At 35.1% G+C, this 22,091-nt stretch overlaps 1 protein-coding gene across 3 annotated transcripts in view; it reads left to right on the top strand.

The window, feature by feature from the left end:
- The first annotated feature begins 15,475 nt into the window (after window positions 1-15,475).
- The window catches only part of REP (Rab escort protein), a 38,951-nt gene continuing 32,335 nt past the window's right edge, over window positions 15,476-22,091 (top strand). The window contains exons 1-2 of one of the 3 annotated variants that reach the window (XM_089807584.1): window positions 15,476-16,419; window positions 20,594-20,719. In XM_089807584.1, coding sequence (XP_089663710.1) covers window positions 15,722-16,419; window positions 20,594-20,719 — 824 coding nt within the window. In that variant the 5' untranslated portion in view covers window positions 15,476-15,721. The remainder of the gene's footprint in view (window positions 16,420-20,593; window positions 20,720-22,091) is intronic. The other 2 variants (XM_089807585.1, XM_089807586.1) reach the window with 2 other exon arrangements.

Raw genomic sequence — 22,091 nt, 5'->3', positions numbered from 1 at the left:
AGTGTGGTTCACAATAAGGAACACAAACCTTAATGGCCAAGTTGATCATCTCTCTCTCTCTCTCTCTCTCTCTCTCTCTCTCTCTCTCTCTCTCTCTCTCTCTCTCTCTCTCTCTCTCTCTCTCTCTCTCTCTCACACACACACACACACACACACACACACATTATGATTTTGGTTATGAAAAAGACTCAAGTATATTGGGGGCTTGGTAGTTTCTTCATCTCCTTAGTCATGATGAGGTCAATTTTTTTCTTTTGATCTACTTTAGCATGAGCTTGAGGTAACTCACACTCCCACTAAAGTAGGGGATAAATGTACTATCTTAAAATAGAAGCACCCATCATTTAAGATCTTTTAGCACTCATTCTTTAGAGACCTTATAGATCATGGATGGACCTATGCTCAATGTGTTTTTTTCCCTATATCTTTCCATTCTTCCCAATTATGTGTGCACTTCCTTTGAGACCTTCTGGTGTTCTTTTTGGACCCTTCCTTGGGAACAAGTTGTCCAAGTTGACCTATTCTATAATAGGTCAATCTCTTCCTCATGAATTCACCCCACATGTCTTGAATTATTTTCCTACCCAAAAAATGGTATATAAGGAGGCTTGGGATCTTCATTTTTACACCATACTTATACCTACACCTTCATGATAGAAAGTTCACATGCAAGTTCAAGACATTCAAGCAAGGAGGTTTTAATCAAGTATTCAAGGATCCTCTGTGAGCATTTCCTCTTCGAGATCTAACATTTGTTGATCATCAAGGAAGGATATTTGAGGCATTTATCATCTTATTCATTGATGCACATTTACATCCATGACTCCATTGCAATTATGGAGATATCCTACTTTCTACATGCAAAATTTAATATCTACAATATACAACAAGGCAAAATCCTTATTGATATGGGGTTTTACAAGCAAGGTAACTACTTGCATTTATCTTGTTTCCTTACATACATTTACATTTCAATTCAAGGTAAATTCCTCAATCTAAGGCTTGACCAAGGAAATCCCTCATCAAACCAAAAATAACAATCTAAATTTTCTATGTACAAGGATAGGATAACAATTTTTTGGTTGCACATTTGAAAATAACTCTTTGAAAGCTTTCAAAAAAATCTAGGTTTTTCTACTTATAGTACCCTAGGAAAATAGTGACCTCGTGAAATGTGTCATAGATGCTTTTCCACCAAGTTGACCCGTTCCAAAGACCTTGGCAAAATAATCAAAATTTGAGTTTTTTTTGGTTTTCTATTTCATTAATGGATTGATGATCAATTTTTCAGTAACAGGTCTAAATCCACACTTTTTGGAGCAAAAACTTATCTCTCTATACACATTTCAAGGCGAGTATTCTATCTTTTAATTCAATTCATAGTTTAAACACAATTTCATATCTTCATTAAGTTGTTTACTTATATTAAGCATCTAGATTCACACTTCACATCTTATTTAGGCATTTAGTTCAATTTTGCATTTACACTTACACGCATCACACATAGGACAAAGAACATTTTTTTTGCATCATATATTCCTTTTAGTAATTTAAACTAAGCATTGACATCCATTCCTCTATTTGGGTCTTGCTAATCCTATTCAAATTCAGGATGTATTGGGTTTGTAAATACTCCTTATCCCACATACATATATAATACTTTATTATTATGAAAAGTGGAATCCTAGGCCCTATTTTACCCTCTTTCATTTTTCACCTAAACATATCTATCGAATTGTTAATGACATTGATATAACCTTTAATTATCCAAATTAAAATTTAACTATTAAGAACACCTTAGGAAACTAATATTTTAGACTCAACCATAATGGAACTATAGAATATGGAAACTATTATGAAGTTGAATGTAAGTGCATCTATTGGACCTTTCAATTATTCGTGAAGTGATAAAATGATTTATTAAATCATAACTAATTATTAAATTTGTCAAATTAGTGTTGACCTTTAATTAATTCCTTAGTTAATCATTAGACCAATCTAACATGTTATGTTGAAAATATTATCATACTAGGGTTTGACTTAGGATGTTGATCAACATGAAATATGAACCTTGTAACATTATATTAAGATGGATACCCAACAAGCTAGTTAAATAATTGTTCACCTCTTGCGAGTTTGAATTGTGCAAGTTATTAGTGAGAACATTAGTTAGACTTTTAAAACTATTTTAAATGTTCCAACCTATCACATTGTTGTTGAGGGAGGTTGACTGTGTTAGTTGTGATGGTGACACAACCACACAAATGGAACTAGTCACGATTCCCCTCATATGACACTAATGTAATATCATTTATCATTTGCTTGAATGCATTCTCCAAATATTATTGTATTGCAACTGTTTAGCTTAGTAAATTGAGTGTATCAAAAAAATTATTGGTGTGTCTTTGCCCTAATTTTGAGGGCTCAAGATGCGTGTGTGAGGTGGAATGAGGAAATAAGTTGGCTAGAACAATGAGACAATGTCTAATCTAATAGTTTAGGGTATGTTCATTTGGTGGAATTAAATAATGCTAGAATATAGTTGAAACCATTTTGTTCACTTGGAATTCATAGTGAGAAGATGCATTTTTATGTGTGTTTGGTTCCATAATCTAGAATTAGAATACCATCTAATTTTATTTTATTTTAAATTAGTTTTTAACTAGTGAGAAGATGCATGAGATGATACCAAGTTGAATTTCAATGAACATGTTGTTGCATTGCAATTGTTGAATCTTAATCCAACTATATAAATTCATATCCATGTAGATGGATTGGATGCCTTTCACCCATGAAGATATTTGTCCCGCGAAGAATAACTTGCAATGACTTGTTATATTTATGTACTTTCACAATAATGGTTTTCATGGGAGACCATATGCTCTTGCTTATGTTTTTCCAGTGTATTAAACTATACAGGAGGCAGGGAAGCCCCTGGAAAACGTTCCTTTGGTGCTAAAATGGTGGGATTGCAATATTGAGGTAGCCATGAGGAGTACAGATGAGTGGTTATTCACAATCATTGCAAACCTTGTTCATTGAAACCCCATCAAGAATTATTTGGGCAATGAATGAGTCCCAACCCATCACGTAAAAAGACATTCATCTACTTTACGAGGAAAAAAAAATAAAGCAGTCTTGTGAGGCCAAGCTCCTTAGGTTTGAGGAAATCTTGGTGGTGATTTTTGTGTCATTATACAAGGAAAGTTAGAGCATAACAAGGGAGCTTCCTTTGTTGTATTGAAAGATGATAGTGGTGGTGGTGTTGTCAAATGGGGCTTCCTAAGTGTTGGCATATGCTTGGGCAATAATGTAGTAACTTCTTGTTGATTTGTCAAAAGTTAGGAGCACATATATGGTTTGGCCAAGACCCAACATCAAAATACTTATTTTATAGGTCTTTGTATGCGACGCATCCATGCCTACCACAATCATCTTGTAGTTTGCAATGACAAAAAAAAATCAGTTTTGAGTGCAATATTGATCATCTCATGGTTAGAAATGATGTGAAAATAGAACAAAGGGTAATAGGTAGACATGAAAAATTAACAAGCTACTTGATTTACCCCCATTTCCCATTTAAGTGAATTTGGAATTCATTTTCCAATTCTATTTTTTTAGATAGAAGATTAAAATGCTAGTTTTGAGGGTAAATGCAAATTAACAAATCCCTATTCCTTTTTTATATTTTGGAAAAAAAATCTAATATATCAATTAAAGGAATTAACAATGATATTTTCATCCCAATTCCACCAAACAAATGGACACTCAGAGTGGTCATGGTCATATATATGTATGCAATAGAGGTTTTCATACTTGCATTGTAGTGACAACTTTCAATATGTCATGGGTTGGTGTATCTCCATGTTAGAATTTTTTTGACTATATTGTGGTTTGTGGTTGAGGTTTCAAACCTCATTTAAGGGTAAATTGATGATATGTATATGACTAGACATGTTTTGTGTTTAAGTCATCGCACTCAATATTTTTACACGAAGAAACTCTCTTTAATTAACACTAGGACTTATCAATAAGATGAATATTGTGTGACAAGAAAGAAACCTAATATTTTATCTCTCTCTCTCGCTCTCACACACACACACACACACACACACACACACATATATACAAAAAGAATTAATTCTCATTAATTGATATATAATATTCTAAATTATTAAACATAGCCTTTTCATTTTACTTTTCAACTGGTCATTGACATAGGTGTGAAATCATTGACATTGGTGTGAACTCCTAACTTATCAATTAACAACACACATAGGTATTAGATCCTACACATTATTGATTCCCTTCCCCTATGCAATCATCTTATAGAACTTTGCAATCTTGGTTGAATGAATTAATGAATTTAACAATGTTTGCAAGGCCAAAGTAGCCTATGAGACCACCTAGAAAAAAAACACATCCCCTAGACAAAGGGTGCAAGAAAATTAAGCCTTTTGAAGTTGCTTCTTTAAGTTTTTTGTTTGATAATGAATTTTGATCACTAAATTTGCTGTCCTATCTAGTCATGTTTCCTAAAAAAGAGTACCTAAATTGCATGTTTCTAGAATATCCCCATAATTGGAGCAAATGTCATTGTATGTTGGGCATTCCACAAGAAAATGTCGCTAGGTTTCCACCACTCATGTGTTGTAGAAAAAACATTTCTCTCTCCTCCCACTCCTCCTTTGGTATCGTCCACCTACCTATTTCACACCTCAAATGACAAGAGCTCATCCTAAGTTGCACTATGATCATTTTAACTCTCCATTTCATATATGCTCCTATGTATATTTTCTCCTCGTGGTCTCTCATTAGGTTAAATTCTTTGATATAATAGTCTTTTTTGTGTCTATTTTTTTTTTATCATATGAGACTCCAAAATTTTCCATTCACGAACATTTTTATTCCATAATTGTTATCTAGACATTCATGCATACTAACATTCCATTTTTCTAGTCATTTGATTTACTTCATCTACAAGTTATTTCTTATGTCAAGCCTTTCTTCCATGATCAACTTAGGCCAACGATAATTTCCATAGTTTACACAAAGCAACAAAAGGCCTTTTGTTACTTTGTTGATTTTCCATAGCTTAATTACATACTTAGCTAGTTGAACCCCATCACCATTATTCTTGTCTAAACATTCTTCTAACTTATCAATATATATCCCAACAAGGTTGGGGAGAGGGGGTATCCATGTTTGACACCTATATCATTGTCGAAGCTCTCTGACACCCCTTCCATAATTTTAATTGTGACTTGCTCACATAGTCTATGTGTCACAACTCTAAGTCCAATATGAATTTTTTGTTCCTTCCATTCTAAGCCAAAGTTTATCATGTGACACTGTGTCAAAGGCCTTTTAAAGTCAACAAAGCAACAAAAATCCTCCACACCCTATGTGTTCCATATTTTTTCAACCAAGAATCCTCGTGTAACACCATGATCAACAATGAAAGTCTTTTGGTCTAAACCCTACCTATCCCTTAGCTCTTTTACCTTCTGGTTCAACCAATCTTGCTTTCAACCATGCTACAAAAGATATTTCCCAAGGTGAGGTTAATCATAATATTGCGACAATTTGATGGATTATTTATGTCTCTACTTTTATGGAGAGGGATCACCATGTTAATTTTCCAATTTTCGTTGAACTCCTCTTTATTGACATCATTAAAGATCTAATAAATATGAGGTGACAAGATATCACTGCCCCATTTTAGATGTTCAACTTGCATCTCATTAATGTCTTAGGTCTTTCCCCCCTCCAATTTTTTTTATGCCTCGGAAGATGTCTTCAATATTAAAAAGTTTGTTTGTGTCTTGATTATTGGAGGTCTATGTTTATCCTTTTCACACTCCTATAACATCCTTGCGTATTCAAGCCATTGGGGCCCTGTGATGTCGTTTTCTTTCTGCATTCCTTTTTGTTGCATTTCTTTCTAGAACTTTTTGAGAATTTGTTTACCTAAGATGATCAACTCTATCCTTTTCATTCTAACATTAGATTATTTTTACCTCTTAACATCTCCTTGTACTCTTTTTTGTTCTCTTTCTCAACTTTTTTTTAGGTAAATTGCAATTTTTATCAAACCAAAGGTTTATTAGGAAAGTATTTTTTACCTATTTTATAAGTTTGACTCTTTTATACTTCTCTAATGCCTTGTAAATTATAGGAACTAAGATATCTTTCCATCTCCAAATCAACCTTCCAAGAATTCTTATTTTCCTTATTATGCCATAGGCATTCCCTTATATGAGATGCTCACCGTGACTTCTTCAAACAACGGTTGACATTTCTTCTCAAAAATGGATGGCTGTTGAACTGATCGTGTCTGTTAATTTCTATTTACTGTAGAGAAGACATTTTAATCACTTTTGAGGTGGAATAGCATAAGTAAGCCTATTGTAAGTCCAATAAGGGAAGATACATGGATCAGATGGAGCAAAGATTCCACAGAACTCAACAGATGATCATAATCAGAAATGTGTTGTACTGGGTATGAATGGAGAGCAGTCTAGACAAATAAAATAGTGACTGAGAAACATGATGGTCCACAAGTCTATTTGGTGAGCACTGACAAGCAGAAGGAATGGAGTTAATTCTGCAGAATATGGCAGATAAAGTCAAAAAATAAAGGTAGAGGACGTTAGTCTTTACAAGTGCGGAATTGTGATTGTATTGTAAGATTTCACAGAGAGGCTGAGGGAAATGGAGGATGAAGATGGAATCTAAGAGTTGTACATCGAGCTCTGCCATGATGATGTCTTCATTATTCATTTAAAACATCCACTGGCCAGAGCTATCTAAATAAAATTTAATGCAATGGGATAGAAGGTTCTTGAATTCAGAAGCGACATAATTGATGGATCAAATAAGAGCAACAATAAGAAGTCCTTAGCTTTATTTTCTTATATTTTCATAAGGCTACAGAGAATCCAGACAGTTTGGAAGAGTTGTCACTCATTCACATAGATAATGAAACTAATATTATTCCCATTTGAATCTGCGTTGAAAGAGTGATGGTGTATGGTATCTAAAGTGAGTCTGTGCTATTGCATTTGGAAGCTTGCCTACATGATGTTCCATAATAGAGCTTCAACGTGCAAAATTCAGTTTTGGGAACACTTAATAAACCTCACACTTGCATATATTTAATGAAACACTTGATATTTTCTAACTCACTATTTAAATAATGGATCATAAAGTATTAATTAAAGATTTATTCAAAAGGATAAATAGAGTTAAATTTGGAAGCTTAGAAGTGCATTACTTAAGCACTTCATTCTTTTCCTAATAATGCAATAGGTAATTTGTTAATGATGCTAGCTATCAAAATGTGTTGTTTGTAGTTTGTATAGTTGGTTTTAGTTATTCAATTGAAGTGACCCACAAGATTTTATATATGAATTAGACAAAATATAATTTAAATTATTAATTGAGACTTAACTAAATGCAACTTGGAAAATATTTTTTTGGCTGTGAAAAATTATGCATTTTGAAAAGAGCTAAGATATAATTGACATCTTATAACTTTGTAAGCATAAACAAAATTCTTTCAATATATCTATCTGTATGTTTTCAAATGACATTTTTAGTATTTCGATGAATTATGAAACTCTTTTTGAATCATGGTTGGAGGAAAGTTATATCCATCCAACAAAATATAGTAAGTAAACAACTAATCTTTAACTTATTGAGGTACTAGATGCCGAGCCCCAAAAGATAACAAACAAAATCAATGAATAAATATGAATAATACTAGCAGAGAGTCTTCAACCATACTAAAGAGACACATCATAAATGCAAACATAGGAGATACATTAGTGTTGTTGGTAGATCTTGATTTGCATGATAGGATACGATATGTTAGTGTTAAAAAAAGGAAAACTAAAAACCATATATTTCTTGGCTCCACATCTAATATACAAATCAAAGATACCTACATTATATCAAAACCTTACCCTTCTCATTCCAACCACTTCTCCTTCACATAACAACAAGGTATTCTTTTGAGGAATCATTTAATAAAAGTCAAGAAAATAACTATTAATTTACATATGTGAAAATTTAACCACAATTGAGGACTTTTATTTTTATATATTTTCATTCTCTTCCTCTTCATGTTTCTCTTTATAAATCTCTAGATCTCTTTTTATCTTTACATCTTAATCTCTTTCTATCTTTACTTATCAATCTAACTTTATATCTCTATATATTTTTCTCACACCCTCTAACTTTATAGTGGCTACCACTAGTCTACTCCATTTTCCTCAAAAGAATGCATGTCTACTACCACAATTTTTTTCACATTTTTTTTCCTAAGGTGAATCACTGTTGTTCATGTTAGATTTTAAAATAGCATTCTAATAGGGATTTTTCATCCCAAGGAAAAAAGAAAGAAAGAAATAGAGCTAGCAAGAATGTAGAAAGAGGTATGGAGATGGAGATGGAAATTGACAAGAAGAGGAATATAGAAGGGGGAGGAAGCTCGAAATGGATGTGAAAATAGAGTGAGAGGATGGAAGATAAATAGAGATGGATAGTTATATAGACAACATATATAGGATGAAAGGGAAATACATACACATGAATAGATACTTTGTTGACCTTCCATACTTTTGAGGCATACCTGTTGCACACTATGGTGTGATTGCTAGTTCATTATACCATATAAAAGGATCCTTTCTTTGATGATGGTTTCCTAACCTCACTACCCCTTCAAGTACTCGTTTGGATCATGAATTTGAGTGAGAATTGAAATTCAAAATTCTCAAAAATTCCCAATCAATTGTTTGGGTTTGCAAAATGAGGATTAGAATTTGGAGAAATGTTGATTCAGTATCCCTATTTGACCACCAAAATAAGAATTCCATCTCCCCTCAAAATACTTGTTATTTGGAATTCACATTTTAATTCCCATTTTAAATCCCATTTTTTGAAAATGAGGATTTCAACTAAAGTGAAATTTAATTGGGTTTGACATTTGGATGCCCATTTGGAAGCACATATTTTTGCACATATTTTTGAAATTTAATTGAGTTGTAATCGAGAGAGTGAGGCATTTCAAGAAGTGATACCCTTTGCGTTTACTTCGTGTACCCTTTGAATGCCATTTTATAAAAATTAGAAGGTGCCACTTGAAGAAATTAGAAAGATTATTGTCAAAATTTGTATGAATACAATTTCTTAAAATTGGGGGAAGATTTTTGACTATTGTTGCACCTACTCATATGTTGGGATTAAATAAAATAACTAGTACCACACATATCTAATTTCTTTCACATTTCTTTTAACTTTTTCTTGAATTTTTATTTTGCAATGAACATCGACATTTTTGGGAAGTGTGGAGTTGGAAGCACCGTGAATAGGTCCTTGAACAAATTGGAGATATGAACCGCCTTTCTCATTGTAACTTTTATATTCAATTTTTGAACCATATATTCATATTTTGAACCAAATGGGCTTGGAATAAGAAATTTCGCATATCAAATTTTTTTAGGTGTGAATCAAACTATCCCTAAATAAATTTCAAAAACTGTAATATGGATTTCAAGTTCTAGAATCCCAAATCAAGGATTTTAGATTCCAATTCCTAAATCCTATTCCAACAACCAAATGGGTCCTTATAAGGTGTGATTGCTAGATCATTGCCGATAGGCTTTCACTTGTGGGTGAGAGCCCCTGGAATTTCCTCACATTGCTATAGACACCTAAATCTAATTACATCACTTAAGTAATCCTATTTAGTCATCTCCTAAGACATCATTAATTAAGTAGTTAATATTTAATTAATCTATTGTCATCCCCTAGTTAATTAATTCAATTAATCAATTATAGCCCAATTGATAAAATCAAATGACAAATCCAAAGTCTAATTATCAATTAAATCCCTATTCTCCTATTTAATTAAATAAGTGCATAAAACTATTTAATTTAATCCCGAAAATCCCCTTTGATCTAATAAATAATTTCAAATCAATTCCCAACCCCTAAATATACCCAAATCCCCACCATTAGCTAAATCCAACCCATTGATCGATGCTAAGCCTGCTTAACCAACTAACCTACCTCATAAGTGCTAGCCCACTTGCATCCCTCTAACATGCCACTTGCAACCTAATTCCCTCTTAAGCTGAGCCTAATCCCTTATCTAAGCACGTGCACAACTTTAACCAAGGGTTAAGAAAGTCCTAAACCAAGCCAAAGTCAAAGTTCTATCTTATCCCTCTTGCATTCCTATCCAAGAGCCTTAAAGACTCTTACATGACTTGAAGGCTCCTTAAATACCTTTTACACCCATTTTCCACACTCATCTTCCCTCATCCTCCCTTATCCTCCCTCATAACTCCCTTTGAACACCCATCTTGACCCTCTTCCCCTATCCAACCCCCTTGTGACACTTGTCACAAGGCTATAGATTTGAAGAAGCACAATCCATGTGCTCTCCTCCCCTTAGATCTTAGCCCTCCCTCACCCTTTCTCCATCTTCACATCCTGACCCTCCATCTCATCACCCCTTAGCCTATAAATGAAACCCTTTCCCTTCACAAAAAGATATCTAATTTCATGCTAAAGTTATAATGCTATTTTGAGAGCCTAAAAACTACCAAAATATCATTACAATGGCAAAATCAATCCACACTTGCACTTATAAATCTCTAATCCATTGAAATTTGAGCAACATCATTGAGCGCACATCTCCATCCAAAGATGCATCTACACAATCGAGGAGGCTTGTTGGGTGATCTTCCTTTTGGTTTGCACCCTCTCTTACCCTCTTTTGTCTAACCTTATATGTAAGCATGTTTTTGGTTTATGAATGTTTTTAATTTAGTCAATATTCTCTGCACGCTAACTTTTTGTTCTACAGCTACATCTTCCAAATCAAAAATTTGTTGTCAGAATGTTTGTTGCTGATCAGTTATGTTAGGTGCTAGTGGATGCTCTTACTCACAATGTCCAAACACTCAGTGAAAGGCATGTCTTATACATCTATGGTCAGCGGTCTCCACCACTACTTTACAAAATCTCAAGTTAGAAATGTTGAATCTATGTGCTTACTTCCATTAGTATATATTTCGATCATCCTGTAATGCGTTGCCAAGTAAAATTTAGAAATGTCTAAAGTGACAAAATTTCCTCCCCAAATATTGTGTGGAACGGTGTACATGTATTCCAAAATCTTGTGAATGAATCTTCCCCTTACATGATTGGATATTTGACCAAATTGGGTGTGTTGCTAATAGTTTAGGGCTACATGATCCACAATGACTGTAGAGGATGCACTTGGTAAGCATTGGATTCTAACCAAGTGCATGACAATTAGATTTATGGGATGCCCAATTGAATACTTGTTTTCTTGGAATGTGACGAGGGTTACCGAGGAATCCACAATGATCTCAGTTGGAATTTATAATTCTTTAGGGCTAATCAAGTCTCTCATAGATTTTGCATCCACCATAATTATATTTGACTTATAAAGGTGGGATTTTCAAGGGTTTGTTAGTGTGATGGCATTTATAGATAGAAGTTTGAATTCGATTTGATGTTGTGGCTACTCTATAGCAGTTCTCATGTTCAATAGAGATCGAAATGGTGGGGACTTGCTCTATTCTAAACTAGATTCGCGGCTAACACCTTGTTGGATGCATTATGGTTTCTTGTTGTTATTAATGTAGGGAAGAAATTGAATTGAGATGCTATTGTCAATTATCATGAATATGGAATTTATTTTGCAAAGACTAATAATAATTGGGACGAGTTTATCTACAGACAATCTCAACAAGTGTCTGCTACCAATTGTATCCAGTGCCTTTATAGGGGCAAGCTTTATAATCAAGAAAGAAGGCCTCAAACGTGTTGGCTCATCAGGAGCTCGAGAAGGTATAGATGGTTAGTTATTGATTAGAATGATAATGCATCAACATATTGGTATTTTTTATTAATTGATTTGTCAAGTAAAAAGTAGAACTCACTTTTTAATTGATTTGTCAAGTAAAAAGTAGGACTCACTTTTTAATTGATTTGTCTTTAAGAACCATATAAGCTTTTTGAATTGGAAAAATAAAATAAAGAGTCAAGTATTAACTCATTTTTGAATCCATTCCATATGTTTCAAAAAAAAAAACCTATTGTTTGACGAAATTGCCCAACCAAATATTGATGTTCAATAATTTGTAATGGAACAGAGAAATGGCCTAATTTAGGAAACATTACTTGTAAAACCTACAATGGACAAAGTATAGTTGACTATGTCATTTGCTCCCCAAACTACATCTCAAAGATATTGGAGTTTGAGATGGAGGACTATCTAATTGGATTAAAATTAGACCATAATTTGATCTCACTCTTGTTGGCCACTCACATAAAAAATTAGTAAAGTGATCAACATATCTACAAAGAAAGAAAAGGCCCTTGGTTGGGTAGGATCATAATGACTAAGGAGAATCAAGAAATCTTCAAAAATTCTCTTCGTAGGATATCTAATAATCAACAAAAGAACCTAAGTGTTTCCAACCAACACCAAATGAACAAAGAGAATCTCATTCCCATTATTAACAAGGCACTTGGGGAATGCAAAAGATCTAAACCCAAAATAGATAATAAGAACACATTCTCGATTAACCCATGGTTTGATGAGGAATGCAAGAAGGCAAAAAGCAATATGAGAGGGTAAAAGAACGGTGAAAAACATAAGGAGTATCTCAAGTTGCTAAAATGAAAGAAGGAACAATATATGATCATAAGAAGGCTTGAGATGATAAATCGTAGAAAAAATAACGCCAAAAAGTTCTGGAGTGAACTCAAGCATAAAAAGAAACAAATCAAGAATAACATAATTGAAAGTCAATGGCTGGAATATACCAAAATGCTTTATGAGCACGAAGTAGACGAGCATGATACTCAAATAACTAAGCACACAGAGGAGCTATTAGATATTGAAGGTATCACCCAAGGCATAAGGAGGTTAGCATTAGGAAAGGCACAAGATATGGATGGGCTACAAGCTAAATACCTAAAGTGGGGTGTTGATCTTCTTGCCCCTCACATTCAACATATCTTTAACAACACCAACATGGAGGGCTTTCCCAAAAATTGGATGACTAGTGTAGTTGTCCTGATTCACAAAAGTGGACACATAAACAATCCATCTAATTATCAGACCATCATGATCAATCCCCTTCTTGGAAAACTATTTGGAAGCATGGTTGAACGGAAAATTAGTAAATGGGCTGAAACAGAGGAGAAGAGAGCAAAGGGGAAAGCAGGCTTCAGACCGAAACACTTTGCTATTGATCACAAGATGACTCTTAGATACTTAGTTGAGAAAATTTGGGACACTCCAAGAGGAGAGGCTTTTTGTTACTTTGTGAATTTCAAGAAAGCCTTCGACATAGTGCCACGTGACAAACTTTGGAAAAGAATGGAAGAGTTGGAAATCCCTATGGCATTAAGGGCAGTGGTGTATAGACTTTATGAACAAGTCATAGCCAAAATCAAAACCATAGATGGGTTATCAAAATGTTTTAGCAACAATATAGGGGTCAAACAAGGTTGCCCACTATCTCCAACCTTGTTCAAGCTCTACATTGACAAATTAGAAGCATGATTGAACATGGACAATAGCGAGGGAGTTCAATTGGCAAGGATATATGATAAAATTATTACTATATGCGAATGACCTCATTGTTATCGCCAAGACAACTAAAGGGCTGCGAGAACACTTGAAAGCATTAGAAAGCTTTTGTCAAGAGGTGGGGATGGAAGTCAACACTAGCAAAACCAAAGTTATGATCTTCTTGCTAAGGAGAAACAAGAGACCCTTGGGCACCTTTCTCTTTGAGGGTAACCCTCTTGAGATTGTGAGCGAATACAAGTACTTGGGAATAGACTTTCAGAACAAGCTCAGGTGGGAAATGTGTAGATCTAAAAGGATTCAAGGGGATTGGAAGACATTATATTCATTACATAATAAGTGTAGGAATGTTGAACTACGTGATTGGAAGACAAAGAAAATGCTCTTTGGGCTGCTTGTCACCCTCGTAGTTCTTTATGGGTGTGAAATTTGGGGCAGCAACTTGTTAGATCTGAAATGGAGACAGGTTGAAAGGATACAAAAACACCTTATTACTAGCAGCCCAAGAATTAAAACCACGGTGCCTTATGATATATTATTATCTAAAGTGGGTGCCTCCCCACTTGAAGCAGATGCAATGGTTCGACTAATATGTTACTTAAAAGAAAATCCAAGGAATGGGAAACCACTGTAGGCCAAAGCTAATCATGAAGGAAAGACTTGAAAGAAGAAAAAACACATGGATGAAACAAAACAACAAATGGATGCAAAAGTGGGACATCAACATACATAACTGTCCGGATAATACTGAAGAAATCAAGAAGTTTTTCTAGAGAAATTTCGTAACATCATGTGGACAAGGCACATGGGGAGAAAAAAGTTCCACTATATTAAAGAATTTAATCCCAATACTTGTTACGAGGAAAAAGCGTATTTAGGTGCATATATCAAGTGGAAGGCCAAAATGCTCATAGCCCAGCTTATGACTAGCTCTCACCATCTAAGATGCGAGACGGGGAGATGGAGAGTACCAAAAGAGGAGTGGGAAGATAGGATTTGCCTATTCTGCGACATGGGGGCCATTGAAATGAAACATCACTTTATCATGGAATGCCTAACATATAGTGATACCAGGTCTAGGTACTTAGAGATATTAGAAAACAAGTTAAGCCACCTCTTCAAGGAAAAATAGTTGTACAAGACTACAAAATTGATCATCAACATGCATTGAAGAAGAAAAGAGTTAGTCAAAGAGTTACAACTAGATTAGGTTGTAGTTAGAAGGCGGGTCCCATAGGCTGCTTTGGCCTCATGGACATTATTAAAATCCTTCATATCATATCATATCATATCAAGCGAGGGCAGGAAGCCATTGCTGTTTATCATGGAATGTAGGTGATATTTTTATAATTCTTTCATAGTTTTCTATTTGCTGTTACAACCTCTTTCATCATGTGGTACACAATGACTTTTAAATGACTCTCAATTGATTTCTACAACAACAATAGAGCAAACGACGACACCCATTCATCCATCGACATCAACATGGTCAAATCAACTGGATGTAATTGTTAAAGCGATCTCTTGAAAATATACATGGCATTTTTTGTGAAAATTGATTTTTACATGTACGACAAAGGCATTGCCAGTGATAAGCAAGTCTCCAATGAATGAATAATAAAAATATTATGAAGAATTTGAATATAAATTGTAGATAACAAATCTGTCTTTTACAAATCTCCTATTGCTTGATAACAAATCATATAACAATTTTTGTTAGAAATAATTTGTTTTTATCTACAATACAATCACACCGACGAAATATTCAGCTACCGATGCACTTCAGCCCCATCGCCTATTAGGTAGCTCCACTCTTGCACCGTGCCGGGATACAAGCGCTAGTTATACCATATAAAAAGGATTCTTTCGTTGAAGGTGGGTTTCCTCACCTCACTACCCCTTCATGTAAAAGGGCCAGGCAAGGGACAAAGTGCATAAGGCCGAAAAGGGGGAGGAGAAGAAACAGCGCAAGCAAGCTGCTTGGAGGAGAAGAAAGCCGAGAGCAAGGATAGAAGAGGCGTTGAAGACGCTTCCTGCGTGAATTGCTATCTGCATTGAACAAAGCAGAACAGAAAAAGGATGGGAGATGCCCAGGAATTCCCAGAAATCGAACCGGGGACGTTTGACGTGATAGTAATAGGCACAGGGCTTCAAGAATCGATCGTGGCAGCGGCCGCAGCATCTTCGGGGCAGAGTGTGCTCCACATAGACTCCAATTCTTTTTACGGCCACCACTGGGCTTCTCTATCCCTCGATGAAGTCACTCAATGGGCATCTTCAGGCGGCCGCTTCAGCGCTTCCCAACCTCAGACGCAAACTAACGACGCCACTGCAACGCTAAGATCGCCCGACGGCGAGGATCTTCGACTGGAATTCCTAACCGATCGAACTATATACTCGGACTTTGAGCAAAAAAATTACAGTTTGGAAGGTCTAGGGCCTCCCAAGAGCTTCAATTTGGACATCGCCGGCCCCAAGCTTTGCCTTTGCGGGGGGCCTTTGGTGGATTTGTTATTGAAGTCTGGGGGAAGTAAATACTTGGAGTTTAAATCTGTGGAGGGTAGCTATATTTGGTCGGGATTGGGGCAAGGTTTGACGCCTGTGCCGGATTCGAGAGCCAGTATCTTTCAGGACAGGACGCTTAGTTTGGTGGAGAAGAAGCATCTCATGAGATTCTTTAAGTTGATTCAGAATCAAGAGAAGCTCAGCCAGGAGGATTTGGAGAGTAGTTTTGTGCATTTTTTGGACCAACAACGCCTGCCTTCATCTATCAAATCGTACAGCTTATAGCCTTTTTAATCTTCTGTGAGATTCTTCTCTTTTCAATTTTACGAGTGAAGGAAGTTCTGCATGCCTTGACATAATGAAAAACATCTCTTTTTCTCTTTATAACCTCAATAGTGTTTATCACAGTAGATAAAACTTCCAAATTAAAATTATACCATTTATTTCGTTTTCATCAAATCTAACAAGTTGAAAGAATCGATTGACCCACTCTGAATTTTTTTATTCGTAGCAGTAATAACGGAGATATTAAAATTATACAACGTTTGCTCTTGTTTTTAAGCTTTCATGTCAAAAATCTCGTTTGATTCACTCTGTTTCTAAGTTGAGTTGACCAGAGTGAATTTTTTTCGCAATGGAAGGGCTGCATGCGTTGGGGTATTTGTTCGGAAAGATTCTTCACGTGTTACGCGATTTTTCTTTGTTAAAGAATTTATCGTTTTCCCAAACTCTTTGAGTTCGTGTTTTCAGATACATGTCTACTATGGTCTCGTTAATTTGTTCTGGTATGATCGTAAAGGCTGCAAAACGTTTTACATTGCATATGTTTTGAAATGATTGCTTCACCACATTCTAATTGTCCACTTATTAACCCACATATTTCCTGCTCACGTATTACATCTGTTTAGAAATGCTTGGGACTATACATTGTCTTGTACTCTCCAATTCATTGAGAGTAGCGCTTCACAACTTCTAAAACACGCGATTTGGATTAGAGAGTGCTGTATCACAGTGTGGAGGTATATGCCTGTAAGAGGATCTCTTTCTTTGCGTGCACTCTTTTAAGATCAGAGTGCAACCCTTTGGACGCAGATTTTCGTTGTTATTTCTGATAGTAATTAAGTGAGCCAAGGGTGGCCGAGTTATGACTACTCTTAGAATATATGTATTTAACCAGCCAATTTCTATCATTTTTCTTTCAGTGTGATTGGGAGGCCCATCCTCGATAAAAAGCTTTTGTCACTTCCATGGCTGAACCGACCTCAATTCAATTACTTAACAATAAGAATTTGGTGATGAGCAAACCAGACCGAATCCTAACCAATGACTAAATGCTCGACGGTCACGGATTGTAGAAGGTTTCAAATTTGAATTTGAAGTATATTCCAAATAACTGTGCCCACATTCCGTGTTTTCTCTGAACTAATTCGTTAAAATTCTATAGAAGGCTTCTGACCCGATGCAGGCATTTCAAATAAAATGTAAGGCGTGATACATGCCAATCAGAACCATGTTAGCAATGCATTAATGAAAAAACATGGATTATGACAAGTGTTGGAAATGCCAAAGCATACTGCTAAATATTTAAACTCATCATTAATACCAAGAAGTCGTCAGAGAAATCTGGATCTTACTCTGGAGGATAAATTAAATAAAAATCGATCTACAGTAGAATGCGCTCAGAAATCTAGAAACATTGACAGCATGAGATTCCATATACACGGAAACATGCATTATCATAAACAAGTCGACAGGTTCTAAGATTTCTACATCGAGATATTTTGAATCAAAAAATCAAATCAATTTTGTGAGATTCAGATTTGCAGCAAGCTTGGCAAACTTATTGAACTTCTAAAAATACATAATTTTATAAAGATATCCGTCAAAACTTGTAGATACCATATTTTTTTGAAACTGGAAAATGGAAATAAAGTCTACTACTTTGAAGGTTTCTAGTTTTTTCTGTTCATTGAGACGAGGATATTTACAATTGTTCTTTCCTTTCCTGTGACTGCTCTAGGATTACAGAATGCACTTATGGTTGTGTGAAGCTTAACATCTACTTGTGTTATTTATATTTTCGGAACAGTAGATGGGGCTGTGTATTTTCTTTTTGAATTTTCATGTTATTATGGCCCTGTGTAAAAACCCAACCAGTTATAACTTAACAAACACCAATTCCTTTTCTATTTAGCTGTCTGACATTTTGTCAACAGTTTGAAGTTACCAGATTGAATAGATTATTAATGAAAAATAAATTTAACAAGGAAGAGCCAAACCAAATGTTCAATGAAGAACCAGTCCAAAATATGTCAGATTTTAGACAACTTCACTATTTATTGAAGAACCGGTCCAAATACACTCATCACTACCAGGCAAATCACTTTGTAATTAAATATTGCAATGAAGAGCAAATGAATTTACAACCAAAATCAAAAGGAACCTGGAAATACAGATTTTGGCTTGATGAGCATCAATAATTACTAGCTGTAGCCTTTAAATTAAGAACAGATCCCTATCCTCTTCAACCCCAGGTTACCACCAGTACTTGCAGGGCCCAGATTTTCAGATTGCCAGCCAAAGTCTGAAAGCAGCCTTCACTAGAGTGATTGCAGGTGTATGCAGTCTGATCGCAGCCTTATATAGATGATCACTGGGCTTGTAAAAATGCTTCTCACAGCCTCTAAATGCCTCACGGTGCCTCCTAGATGCTGTCCCTTTATTGTATGTGAAGAAACGTTGCCAGTTTGGTAATGGCAACCCAAATGCCTTCGATCACAGCCTCAGAATATAGATTGCAGGCAATCCGTGTAAATGCAAACCACAGAATTAAATCACAGGCACTGTGAAATGATGTCTAGCTTCCCTAGTTGACATCCCAGCAGGCAATGCAAGTCGTCCTCCTTAATGTTAAAATGCTGGATACCAGATTGCAGGCCCCTTGAGAAATTCGCAGGTCACTTAATTTTATTCACAGGCCCAGATTTAGATCACTGCTCCTAAATTATGGATTGCAGGCCTTGTTTGCACTCAACCAGCCTCCCCAAAGTGACATCCAGACCTTGTAAATAGTTGCAGATGACCAGTGATGTCCAGACACAGCCCCAGGTGGAAGAACCGGCAGACCAATCTGCTCAGAACTATTTCCTTTAAATGCACCAGATGAATTGTTGAGCGCTGGTTGCAAAGTCAGTTCTAATTCCATTCTTCTTGAACTTCAAAAACAATTCTCAGCATAAGCTCTCCTTAGATACAGTGTGGACAGTAAGAGAAATTTGCAAATTATAAACTCCTGCTCAATTTGCAAAGAATGGAATTCTCAGATCTTTCACAAACTCCAGAAACCCTCAGCCAGTCAATATAAAATAATTCAGGTTGTTCTCCTTAGCTATAGAAGATACAGTAGGAGAATGTTGGCCAGTTGTATACTTCAGCACAATTGCCAGGAACTTCTCAGCCGAGACCCTTATAATTCAGCAAGGGCTCACAATTCAGAAATTAGGGAAAAGCCACAGAGGCACAAAAACAAATAAATAATCAAGCGTGTTTTTCCCAATGAAATGAGCTCTCATTTATAATCCTTCATTTGCCAAAGTTTCCTAAAAAACTCCACTTCAGAAATTGTGGAAGTTTTCTAAAAGAACTCAACACTCGAAACTTTCTAATACACTTTTTAGAAATATCACTTAATCTCATTATTATAATAATATAAATATTATTATAATAATGCAACTTAATAATTAATGAATAAATAAGAGCTCAAGCAATTATTAACTTTTTTTATTGTAGGTGACAACCAACTGCCGAAGCCACCCACTACATTGCCAAAAAAAGCAACTTTCAAAAATAGTAAATCTACAGCTGGGACCCCCAAAACACCCTGTCAGCTAACGAGGGTCTCTATGATGAGCTAACTCCATCAACCGCATAAACCTGCCATAAACGGGGACATTACACCCTGTACAATGGTGGCTTGAAATGCACCAGCCTTTGATGTTAACATGTATTTTATAAAACATAACAAATTTCCAATTGCAAAAGTTACCATATCTCAAAGTCTACCTTAGTGAGCATTTGATGTTAACATGTATTTTATAAAACATAGCAAATTTCCAATTGCAAAAGTTACCATATCTCAAAGTCTACTTAGTGAAATTATCTAGATATATAGCAATATCTGTACCATTGCAGAATGGAGAAATGATTATGGGATTAGTAAAAGTAATCTTGAAATTTGATGTATGCTTGCGAAGCTTTACATATAGAGTGACATTAGTGGTGATTAAATATAATTTTCTAATGAGATTGTTTTAGTTTCCTGCTTATTTGGTTTGTGGCTTTAATTCAGAATCCACATGACATTGCCTGGATTTTTTGCATAATTTAGCATATAACCCATTTCATTCTTTTTTCCATTCGAAGAAGTTAACTTTGTGTTTTCCGCAGCATGATTCTATATGCCATAGCTCTAGCAGATTATGATCAGGAGGATGAGTCAGAGGGGCGAAGCACAGTACTGAGAACAAAAGATGGCATTGAACGTTTAGTTCTCTATCTTTCGTCTATTGGCAGGTAAATTTTGTGGCATATACAATCTTTACTTTTCTAGTTATTTATGTTTTGGTCTTCTAGACGGATGAATCATCTGTAAATAGCTTCAATTATTTAAAATTTTAAAAGATTCTTGTACAATAGGTTTTTTTTATAGCTGCTTAATTTTCCTAGATTCTTGTGCATTGGACTCTTCTATGGCATATTTATGTGCATGCATTGAGATGACTTAAGGTCCTTGTTTGAAGGGCTTATTCTTGATTGTTGAGATTCCTCCATGTTTTCTTGAAATAAATTTCTGATGATACTACTTGAATGTGGTATTGAGATTAGTAGCGGTCTCCTATATTACATTTTTATGTCCAATTGTAGTTTTTTCTCTCACAAATGAATGCAGAGAGCAATTGAAAGTACCAATTTTTTTAAAAAATATTTGAGTTAATTTAGGGACTAATTGTTGTAGTTTTGTCAAGGTCAATTTTAAGCATCATGGCCATGCCTGTTGTTTTCTTGGAAACATCTCCAGTTGTAATAACCTCAACCCAAAATATAAAATTACTCTCAATTCTTGAAAATAAATTTACAAATATTATACAAAACTTCACCAAAAACCCCCAAATTAGTTAGGTACTCTTGCATAGAAAGGGCTAAAAAGTGGAGCATCATAAAACATCAGTGGACATGATTTTTCTGATATGTGCATTGTACAATCAGGTCTGAAACTGATCTATTACAGCAGCAACATTAATATATTCAAACTCTAGTTCGTAAGGAAAACCCACAAAAACATTTACAGCCAAATACGACAATTGTCACTGCAATACCACAAACTGATATTGTTTGATTTCCAAATGAAAAATACATAGACTATGATCCGATACTAGATTAATAACAACTGTAAAACCCCTCAAAACATCTCTAGAATTACTGCAACAATATTAATGAAGCCCTGAAAACACATAATAGTAAACTGTTGAAACTGCAAAATTTTTGAATCTTGAATGCATCCTCTGGACAAAATTGCTCTCAGTAGAGTTTTGTCCACTGTCCACCCGAGACTCATGGTTTTCTGTCCACAAGCCTTAAATCTCCAATGGGTTTCCGTCCACTGAAGGGTTTTGCAGAACATGAAGTTCATACAATGAGAAATTGAGAAGTAGAAACGGCATAATCTCCATTTTCTGAAACATTCTTTTTAGTTTATCTTGTCCTTGGCCAATTTGTTGGGAAAGTCATTAATTTGAAAAATTAGTAATTTCCTCTCCACTTTTACTTTCCAAATTTGCACCTGGTGGGAAAATCATTATTAAAAATATTTAAATTTCTCAGTCCACTCGTGCTTTCCAAAACTGCATTTGGTGGGAAAATCAATAATTAGAATATTTCAATTTCC

Source organism: Cupressus sempervirens, chromosome 10, assembly GCF_028749045.1.
Source record: "Cupressus sempervirens isolate cs-2001-9-10 chromosome 10, ASM2874904v1, whole genome shotgun sequence".
Lineage (NCBI taxonomy): Eukaryota > Viridiplantae > Streptophyta > Pinopsida > Cupressales > Cupressaceae > Cupressus > Cupressus sempervirens.
Note: the sequence above shows the minus strand (reverse complement) of the source record. Positions and strands in the feature narration are given on the sequence as shown.